The sequence below is a fragment of the Phaethon aethereus genome (assembly GCF_964289735.1).
Source record: "Phaethon aethereus genome assembly, chromosome: 2".
Taxonomy (NCBI): domain Eukaryota; kingdom Metazoa; phylum Chordata; class Aves; order Phaethontiformes; family Phaethontidae; genus Phaethon; species Phaethon aethereus.
The window spans coordinates 43,814,245-43,825,147 of NC_138582.1; the positions used below are offsets into that span (position 1 = coordinate 43,814,245).

Consider the following 10,903-nt stretch of genomic DNA (forward strand, 5'->3'; position numbering starts at 1 on the left):
CGGTGAGCGCGGGGGGTCCGGCCGGCTGCGGGGGCCCGGGACCGGGCGGGGGGACGGCGCCGGGGGCAGCCGGCGGAGCGGGGGGACGCTCAGCCCTGTCGGGGCAGGGCCGGAGCGGGACGCCGGGGTCCCGCCCGGGGGCGCGGGGCGGGAGGCGGCGGGCCGGGCCGGGCCCGGCGGGGCGGCGAGGAGTGCCTCTTCTCCTGAGCCGTCCGAAATACTGTAGAGAAAATGGTATGGCCGAAAGGCAGGGTAGAAACCCGGGTTCGTAGCGCACAGGGCCTTGGTCTTCCGTGTGGCCGGTCATTTGCTCACAAATGAAAATATGCTGGGTGATGGCAGCCCCACGGCACTGGAAAATACACAGGGCGTGGGTGGGTTCCTATCGCCTCGCTTTCCGAAACACGTTTCGGATCACATTTTCTGCGAAGGAGGATGCCTTCCTTTCTAAGGTTGATATCACGCCAGTGTCTTCAGTACCTTTTTTGTTCGTCTAATAACACCTGGCCGTGAAAACAAAGCACTCCGATAGGCATTGCCACCATGTACATGTCTAAAATGTATGTTACTAAGCCTTTTTAAAAACCAGGGTGGAAGCCGAGGACTCTGGAATGAAACAGCAGGTGTGTATGATCTAGCAGAAGATCGTTGCTTTAATCCTACTGGTAAGAAGCCAGCAGCTTTCACAAAACAAGTCTTGAGTAATGTATTTTGCACCTGCACAAAAAGAACAATGTGAAAGAAAGAGCTGTTTGAGAGCCAACCTCTTTTTTTTTTAGTCAGTATCTCAGTGTTTTGAAGGGCCAGTAACATATTTTATTTCTGGATTTGTGTAACAGAAGAGCGGTGTTTGTGCCTGAGAAATCATGTTCAACTTCAGAAGCATCCTGAAGATACTACAGTTCCTGAAATTATTATTTTTTTTATTGTTTGAGAATTTAACCTTATTCCTATTTCCTTCACGCAAAAAAACTTTTGCTGGGGAAATAGTGCTTATTACTGGCTCTGCAAATGGGATTGGAAGGCAGATTGCCTTAAATTTTGCTCCTTTGGGAGCAACCTTGGTTCTTTGGGACATCGATGATGAAAGTAACAAAGAAACAAGCAGATTAGCCCAAAAAAATGGAGCTAGGCGAGTGTTTGCCTACCACTGTGACTGCAGCAATAGGGAGGAGGTCTACAAACAGGCAGACAAGGTAAGATACAGCTTCTTGGCTTCTGATTTGGCTTCTTGCATCTGATTTCTTCTTTTTAATAGTATATGCTACTGACATTTTTTTTAGAAACTGTATGATTCACTAAAGGGAAGTATGAATATGACTTTTCGACAGGTAGCTTCTAGATGGAACTTAAACTATGTTCGCAATAAAGTAGCTGGATTTAATCTCTTCTATCAAGATTTATCCATTTCCAGTCTTTGTTGTGAGAGGGTAGCTTCTTTCAGATTAACAGTATGGTAAAACATATATCAGAAGTTAGCTCCATGTATTAGCTTGTTTAGGCTTTAAAATTTCTTTAAGATATCAAGAAATTAAAAAAAAAATTAAAACCCAGTGGAAATTGTAAGGAAGGGGGTTCCTTTTCTTTGTCCATTTGTTTAGAAAACTGTAGTTCTGTAAGGGTGGTGTGAGGTGTAATGGTTTCAGAAATATTATCAGGACATGGCTGGTCTCTAGTCAAATTGATAATTCAGCTTCAGTTTATTTTTTGGTCAATCCAGCTGGAAAGTAAGGTAGAGAAGGACTCCACTGTAAGTGGAGTGACTTACAGAGACTCTTCTGCTGTGCTGAGCTATGCTTTGTAAACTATGACTTCTTTAAAATTATTATCAGAGTCCAGAAATTGGACATTAAATTAACATTATTAATTTTTACTTGTCCTTAAACTACATACTGCCTGAAAATATTTCCCAGCATAACCTCATTTATAATTGAGTTAGCCACTCTGCCATTTTATTCAAGGATAAATTCTTTTTCTGTTAAATTCTCAGTATATGTATTTCTATGCATGGTTCTCAAGTCTCATCTTTGACAGTCTGTGCCTGAAGGCATACATCAGAGAAATTAGCTAAAATATTTCATGACATGTGAATGTTGATAGATTGTTTTGGAATAGCCTTGAAATGTAACATTAATTTTCTATGAGTCAGGAGAGGCTCTTTGTTTTGTGGTTGTTGCTTTCAATTGTAACCAAAACAGATTAATTCTTTCTGAACATGGCTATGAAATAAGTATTTTTCCTCAAGAAATGTTTGAAAAGTACTTCTAAAGGGTAGGTTGGATTCAGTATCTGGAACTGCAATTCTCATGCTTCCAGTCAGCAAGGTGTTATTTTTCCCCTACTTGTAAGCAGCGTTTGGGGCACCGCCAACCAACAGTGCACAGAAAAAAATTCCATGTGGGGCCATTGGTGGTAGATGTTAAGAACCACAACTAGTATCATAGCATTACTTGGATGCTGCAGGCAGGGATATATTGTATTATAACAGTATGTCCGCAGAGATGAGCAAGTTGTTGAGTGTTCTGGCCTGTGCTGACCCAATAGGTAGTGTTCAAGGAGAGCAATCTTTGCCAATTACTTGGGCTGTAGAGGTGATGTCATCCTCGCTGTGTTATGACATCGATTATGACTCCTGCAATTTTGGAGTAGGAATCCTAGTAATCTCTCCAACCTTAATATCTGTTATCACTTCCCAGCAAGATGAAAAATCAGTCTGAGCAACTTGTGGTCAGTACTTCAAATGATCTTTTTTTACAATGATACTATAAATCAAATGGAAATTTCTCTAGAATCTCTTTTTGCAAGAAAAAAACTCACTTTAGAATTTACCAAGATCAAATGTCTGTAAAAAATAACATTTTAAATTAGCATTAAGTCCCTATTCCCATAAATGCTATCTGCTTCTTGCAAAGTCACGCACCAAAACAATTAGTTTAAGCTTTTGTAAGTTATTTTTCTGTTAGACTTTCCTGTTGATGCTGAACATTTTGAAATGATTTGTTTGTTCTTAGTTTAACAGAGTCTCAAAATGTTTGTTCTGAGCACTGAAGTAATTCTGAATCTCCAAACACATTAACTGAATCGGCCGCAGGGCTCCAGCCTGCAGAATTTGCTGTGCCCGTATCAGCAAAGAGTATTCTGAAGTGCACAGACTGACCTACAAGCAGAAACTCAAAAGAGCCATTTCAAATTCAGGACTTGGTGTTAAGGTGTTAAATTACTGTTAACTCTACCAATATCTTTGCAGGTATTTGCATGAATTGAACAGTCATGTAGGAGCCCAAAATTTTTTTAGAGCAAGAGTTTTTCAGCCAGGAGCCTCCTCTACTCTTGGAAATACCTGCAACTTTTTGATTGGTAATATGAAAAAAGTCTTGAGCTTGGACACAGAAGATAAAGCAATAGCAGAAAAGTTAAATTAATTGCTTTTGTTTGGGATGTTCACTGCAGAAAAACCTAGGTATTTGCCCATAGTGGAAGCTTTATTTCTAGGAAGCAAATCAGATCATCGAAGTCCATAACAGAGGTTTTAGAATAAACTGGTGAAGTGACACTGATCAGGCAGTGTCCACCTGGGAATTCAGAAGGAAATCAGATATGGATCTGGTGAACCAGAAATGCGTGGGGGGTGTTCTGCTATAACAGGTGTCCAAGGTTGTCCTTCCAATCCAAACCATTCTACGATTCTAAGGAACAAAGAGTAGCAAATATGCCAATTTTAAAGAGCTCTGGAGAGAACACAAAGAAACTACAAACCTGTCTTACAGAAAATTAGTAGAAATGATAATAAAGAGAAGCGTTAGTAGACAAAGAAATACACAATGAAGAATAATCAGCTTGATTTTTTGTAAATGGAAGTCAGGCTTCTCACATTTTTTGGGGTGGTGATTTAACAGGTCAAACGAAGCTGGATTAAATAAAATGCTTCCATTGGGGAAGCTCTGTTGTCATGCAAAGGAAAAGACGATCATCATATGGAGTCATATATGATGTTAGTAGTTAAAAGGTATGAGTAGGGAGAAAGTACAGACACATCCCACAAAGGAAGAGCTGGGTATTCCTGTCATACTCAGCAGTGTCTAGATTTGCATTCATTTGTGCAGATGGAAGGATGCTAGTATCTGAGCCCTGCTGGTCTGTGACAAGGAGCAAGCCTGACACAGCTGGAGGAGTATCAAACGAGTCTTGACTTGAATGTTAAGGTTCCCTGAGAGAGGCAAAGCAAGGTCACATGTTGGGGCATCAGATCTGAGTACCTACTTCCAAATTGCCAGACAGCAGCATATCTGGGATTTTATGTTTTTGTAGTCATTCTATAATTTTTGAGACACAAAATAATTGTTTGCCTCTAAGCACAGAAATCTCTGCAGTGAGCCTGATTCTTAACACTGTAAGTCTTGACCATTTGCTTTGATATAAATCCACCAAATCATGGAATAATATCTTTTTATAGCAAACCCAAGTGGGCTTAATGGTGATTTTGGCCTTTTCTTCAAGGGATATTATCTATCTGTTTCATGGTACGTGCTTCTGTACTCAGAGGATTGCTATCCCCACAGGCATCTGCGCTGAATTCTTTCCTGTTCAGTAGAAATCATCTGGAAAAAGGGCTGAACAGGCTCGACTGAGGAATGTGAATTCTCACAATACCAGAAATAGGGGACAAGAAATGTTCAGATTGCAGTTAAAGTATGCTCACAGTGCACACTAAAGCTTTGTAGCTCAGTACTTTAGGTTCCTGTGGAAACCAAAAGTATTCTGGAATTCAGGAAGCAATTAGACAATTTCTTGGGGGGGAAAAAAATCATCGGGATGTATTAAATACAAAGGTATAAATACCTTATCTGTCTCAAGAGGATCCTAAGCTGCAGAGCGTGAAAAGCTGAGGCGTACACTGGAGGAGGCCTTACAATCCTGATCCTTTTTTTACTGCCTTCCACCATGAGACAAGGGCTATGGGACTGGATGGACCTTTGATCTGATGCAGTACAACAGTTCTTACATACTTAACGTTTCCAGTAAAGATATAAGTAATTGCAAATATCACTAAACTTTTTCATAAGTGAAGTGCAAGAGGCAAGGACACCTTCTAAAGCTTTCTATTTATCCTTTTTTTACTCAGGTTAGAAAAGAAGTTGGGGATGTTACTATTCTAATCAACAATGCTGGCATACTGCTTGGGAAAAAGTTCTGTGACATTCCAGATACAGACTTTGAAAAGACTTTAAGAGTCAACTTCCTCTCTCAAGTCTGGGTAATGTATTTTTTTCTCTCCTGAGTGACCGAAAGGTACAGGCAAGTATTTTAGTGTGAAGATCACCATGGTGGCACCTACCTGGGGAACCCAATTTGGAATAGGGATGGGAAGGGCCTTGAATGGGGAAAGGTACATTTTTTTTTAATCATCCTGTAATTGGAGACACACCAAATTGACCGTGTGCCCACTGTGTCTCAGTAATGTTAGCACAAACCTGCCCAGGCACTCTGGAAAACCCAAAGTTTATGCAACCATGTCGTGAAACATGCTCTATCTGTAACAGCTGTAGCTGAAGTTAGTGCTGACATGATGGTACGTGACTTTGCTGCTCCTGATGTTTGCTGGCATCAGAGAGCTTTGTCTAATAGACTTGTAGCATTCAGGGAGGCAAAACCATGCTGCACATGTTGGTGTCAGTCTTCAGGTTGTGCTTTCATTCCTAGTCATCATATGCTTTATGTACATAGAGAACTAATCTAGATGGTATGTATTATGTTTGCTTTTTTTTTTTTCCACACTCCTGAAGGATTTTGCTGTTATTTGGGGTCTCAGTTGACCTTTAGGAGATTTTGTTGTGAGGGAGTGTTACTCTTGTCCTCTCTTGCAAGGGTTGTTTATATACCTGAGTGAGGAGCCTGCATCAGGGAAAAATGTAGCATTGCAAATCCCCCTCTAAATGGCATTTCTCACCAGAAAATCACTGCAGATAGAAGTCCTCTAATCACTTCCCAGACCACAGAGCTTCATTCTTCCAATTCTTCTGCCTTGAGGCAGAGGGAGGTGTTCTTCCTAGCAGGTCTGAAGAGGCATAAGGCAGGAGGACAGTGACTGTGGGCCCTCAACCAACAAAACATGTACTAGGCACACACATTTGAGGTCAAATAGACATTGCAGCACATCTCAGCGATTTAAAAACATTTGTTTCTGCTCTTGGTATTTTTTCTTCTCTTCCCCCTCATAAAACACTATCATCCTCCTTATATAATTAATATCACCCACAGTGGTGGTGTGGGGGGCCCGGCGTTGTCAGGCAGTTAGGGTTGTAACAAACAGGGCCCATAGACGACTGAACTCCCCTTGATGTGTTGACTTCTAGCTCCCCCTTGTGTACCAAATCTTTGGCAAATTGTGAGGAGCCAGGAGGCAGAGAAAATACAAGCTTTGCTGCTTTTAATAACACAATTTTCATGATGACAGATCTTCAGAGAGGGCAGTCATTCAAGGAAATTCTGTCTCTCATTTAAAAATTCTTTCAGAGAGAGAAGATGAGTTGGGCTTCTTATATATTGAAGCCTCAGAAAGCAAATCAGGTTGTAAAGCTTAATTTGGAATGCAACATTTTTGGCATGTCTAGTTATAAAGGGGTTTTTTTGTATATCTCTTAGACTTGCAAGGCGTTTCTTCCAGCCATGATGACCTGTAACCGTGGACATCTGGTTAGTGTAGCCAGTGCAGCAGGATTGTTGGGAGTCTACAGAATGTCAGGTTAGTATCGTCAACTGCCGTTACAAATTAGATCTACATGCTAATAACTTTTCTTGGAGATCTCATAAATGCTTGTCTTAAGCAGTTTAAACTGACATATTAAATACTCAGGAAGAGCCTGCAGATACAAAAGATGGTGGTGTATTGAAGAGGATGCTGGTGGCATGTTGCCTGAGTGGCACAGGGAGCTCACTGCAGGTTTTACTGTCTGACTGCAGCCTGTCTTATCTCCACAGAGATAAGACACAGCTCATATGTGTGCCGTGGGAGGGAGCCCTGCAAACACGTTGTCTAACACTTTCACATGCCAGGTTTTCTGCAGATGAATGTTCAGAGTCTTGAGACATATGTGGGTTATGCCTGGAACTATACATTTAATTGGAACAAGGCTTTCAGGTCCATAAGGCATTTTGGGAGACTTTTCATAAAATGAATTTGAATGAAGTATGTTTTAAGCTATTTAACAGCTCCATATTCTCAGCTGTTTCCTTCAGGAGAGCTGTCTGCTGTGGTCCTGACTGTTTCATCAGCCTGGGTCTGCTGCTCAGTCTCTCTCCTCAAGCCTCTCTGACATCCTGATCGTATCTCTTAGGTCACCCTATGAGAATGTGAACATCAGTGTAATAAGTATCTCTTGTCTCTTCTGTTGATTGATGGTGTTACTGTAGTGTTTATTTGCCACCTGTTATCACTGGGTCAGATTTGGTATTGATAATAGGTCACACCCAACTTTCATCATTTAACTGTAAGGCTTATGAGAGTGGACCTGCCCGTCCATGCATTATAACTTTTTACACCTTAGCTATGCATTTTTAGGTTGTACGGTTCCATCATCCACTCTGGGTGAATCCCTGGAGAATAACAAACTCTCATTGAAGTTACTCTTTTAGTAAAATCGGATTTTGTTGCGTCTAACAACTATTTTCACATGCATTTGAAAAAGCCTTAGTAAACCGCATGTAAATTCCTATATTAAAATACGGTACTTACTTACATCTGCAAAATTGTAGAATACTTTAGGTTGGAAGGAATCTCTCAAGGTCATTTGGACCATACCCCCAAATAAAAGCAGGCCCAACTTAGATTGGGTTGCACGGGGCCTTGTGAGGGAAAATTATGATTACCTTGAAGGATGGAGTTCCTTACGTTCATCAAAAAATAAAAATCGGGCAAGATTCAGTCTTCCCAGGCAAACAAAATGGTATTGTAGTTGCAGGACAAATCAGAAGTAGTAATATGTTGAAGCAGCATATATAAGTAGGGTATTTAGATTTTACCACTAGAAATAGTTCTTACTGAAATCTAAGCTGTGATATTAAAGGGTGAAGACAATCTGAACTGACAGAATGCCTGGCTTGTGTATGAGTATCTGGAAATAAATGTAAAATGTTGAATAAGCTCATCTTCCTATATCTGTCTATAATGCACTGAAAAAAACCTCCTCTGGAAAGGATTGATCGTATCCTTAGACAACACTGCATCAGTCATGGGAAGAGCCATTCAGAGTTAGCATCACCAACATGCACATTTAGTTAAAATACTAATTACAAGGCTGCTAATTATATAACTAAGTAATATCAGGGCTTAAATAGTATTACAAAACATTAAATTCTGTATATAACACTTACTGTGGTGCTATTGACATATTTTGGATATTTCTTCTTTCTTCATTTTTCAGATTATGCTGGAAGTAAGTATGCAGTCATTGGAATGATGGAAGCCTTAGATTCAGAACTGTATCATGCAGGAAAACAAGGCATTAAAACCACAGTCATTTGCCCTTATTTTATTAATACTGAATTAGCTAAAGGTTTTCAAACCCAGTAAGTAAAACTTAGATTGTGTACTATTTCATATGCAAAAAATAATCACTACTCACTAGATATGCCATATTCAGTCTCTAGCTATTATAGGGTTGATTTTCTTTTCAATTCAGTATTTTTGCCCTATTGGCATATACAGCTGTGTCTCTTGACATAAGAAATCCAAGTCTTGCGTACAGTTAATAACTTACGTGCAACAGGGACTGCATAATAACCTCGCAGTCAAGGAACAGTTAGAACTGCACAGCAGTATTTAAGGCAACCTTATTTGTCAGTAGAATGGGCACTGCTTAGGTTCTCTGCCCCAAGTAATTTTGTCACTGTGATTACATTATGGCTTTCAGGGTAGTGACCTGTCATTACGCTCTGCTTGTCTGAGTGAGAATAGCTGTGGTGGTAGTATCTGGTGGGTGGCTGTATGGTTGTGGTGACAGACACCGAATTAGCCATTGCACTAGTGCAGTACTAGTCTTGGTTTTTCAGTGCTCTGTTCCTGCTTGCACCATTCACCATCCTGTAGTAGCATATATTATGCAGAGCACAGCCTTTCTCCTGGCTGGAAATGGGCCTGGTCCTGGTCTATTCAGCAGTCACTTCAACATCTACAGTAGAAAAGGAGGAGGTGTGCGGAGGGCGGAACTCTTATGCATAGAACAGCACATACTATGGATTAGCTGGGAAGTTTTCAATGCTGCAATCACTGTGGGCATTAACCTCATTAGAGTCTGAGCAGGGCCTGTGCAAAAAGTTACTCATTAGTCATTAAAATGCACAATATCACCAAAGTATTTTCAATTTATTTTGACGATGGAAGGAACAAAGAGGACTGGAGACTCCTTTTCAAGACTACTTGAAGGGATGGGGGAACATTCTTAAATTATTTAATTAAATTACTTCTGTGTTAGAATACATCTTAAAAGTAAAGTTTTGTAATTTCATAATGCTTTGTTTCTTCTTTCACCAGAAACCACCTTTTCCTTCCTGTTTATGATAGAGAGTATGTAGCCAGCAAGATCATGGATGCAATTCAAAAGGAAAAGTTTTATCTATTCATGCCTCCGACTTTATGCTTTCTTGCTTTCAAAACGTAAGAATGTGACTCGTCTTCTAGCATTGCCGTCTTTCCTTTGCCATATGCCTGCAAAATCAGCAGGAAAGTTTAGTAAAAACAGTCCTTCAGTTAGTATTCCTGCAGTCAATCCAGTTATATGTACGCAATTATGAAGAAGCAGTGGTTTTAATTTTTAATAGTCTAGGTGAATAGCATTCCCCTGGCCCCTTCTGTCTCTAAGGTATGTCTTAAGCTATAGTTAGCTATAGAAATTTCAAAAATTTTCCTGGGATGGTACACTGGGAGTAATGCCTGGACCAGAACTGGCTGCTTCCAGTAACTGCCTCCACCTCTGGCTGGGATTTCACAAAATGGCTTGGTTTGTCATTAATTTCCCCCATTTATAACAAGGGAGCACAAATCTGTTATTGCCAGACATTAGAAGTATAGAGTGCATAGAACAAAATTATAATTTCTTTATTTATAGAATGCATTTTTCTAAAAAAAATATAAAGCTAACTCAGTGTTTGTCTCATCAGTCTCATTCCTAGAAAAATGGTGCTACTTTTCGAAACTTGCCTTAAGATCGTCAACAGCTTGGATAAAGCCTTTGGTCAGAAGAAAAAGGATTGAAACCAAAATATTCTGAAGACCTCAAGTGCCATCTAATTGAAATTTTTCAGTAAAAATCAATTTTCAATCATGTTTATTCTTTGACAGGAAATTTGCTTCTTTTATGATATTTGACATTAGTCAGCATGCAATTTAATTCTTCATAACTGTCTTTTAATCACTGATTTTTTAGCCACAACCTGCTCTCTTATTTTATGATGTCATGCTGCTTTTATCTGAGCTCTCAATAAAAGTCAGTAACACCAGGCAGGGACATTTGACTTCATTTCATACTCAGAATTCTCAATTTCTGAGCAAAATCTCAAAGCACGGGAAAAACACACTACTGTTCACGCAGAAAGGGAAAAAAAAAAAAACACAAAGTGTTTAACATGTTTCCCTTGCAGGGCCAAAACAGCACTGCAGTTCACACAAAGCTGACATGAAGAAGGGCACTGTGGGATTTCTGTGATTCTATGATGTGCTCTGGCTGGTGAGCAGCGCAGCGAGCCTGTGTCCTGAAGAAGAGTGAACTGCAGTGAGCGCAGAAAAAGTGTGTGCAGCGCTGTGCCGCTTACCGTGCTCCTTGTTAGTCACAGCACGCTTTTCCAAACAGAGTTCTAGGGGATGTGCGTGCCTCAGTTGTAATCCATGGCTACAGGCTGATACTGGATC

General features: G+C 40.3%; 1 protein-coding gene across 1 annotated transcript; it reads left to right on the top strand.

The window, feature by feature from the left end:
* The first annotated feature begins 778 nt into the window (after nt 1-778).
* On the top strand, nt 779-10,594 carry LOC309417769 (epidermal retinol dehydrogenase 2-like). Its single transcript, XM_082015314.1, has 6 exons — nt 779-1,196; nt 5,123-5,254; nt 6,643-6,742; nt 8,421-8,565; nt 9,530-9,652; nt 10,156-10,594. Exons 1-6 carry the CDS (start codon nt 867-869, stop codon nt 10,247-10,249), a joined length of 924 nt encoding a protein of 307 aa, XP_081871440.1. The 5' UTR covers nt 779-866; the 3' UTR covers nt 10,250-10,594.
* Nucleotides 10,595-10,903: the final 309 nt, after the last annotated feature.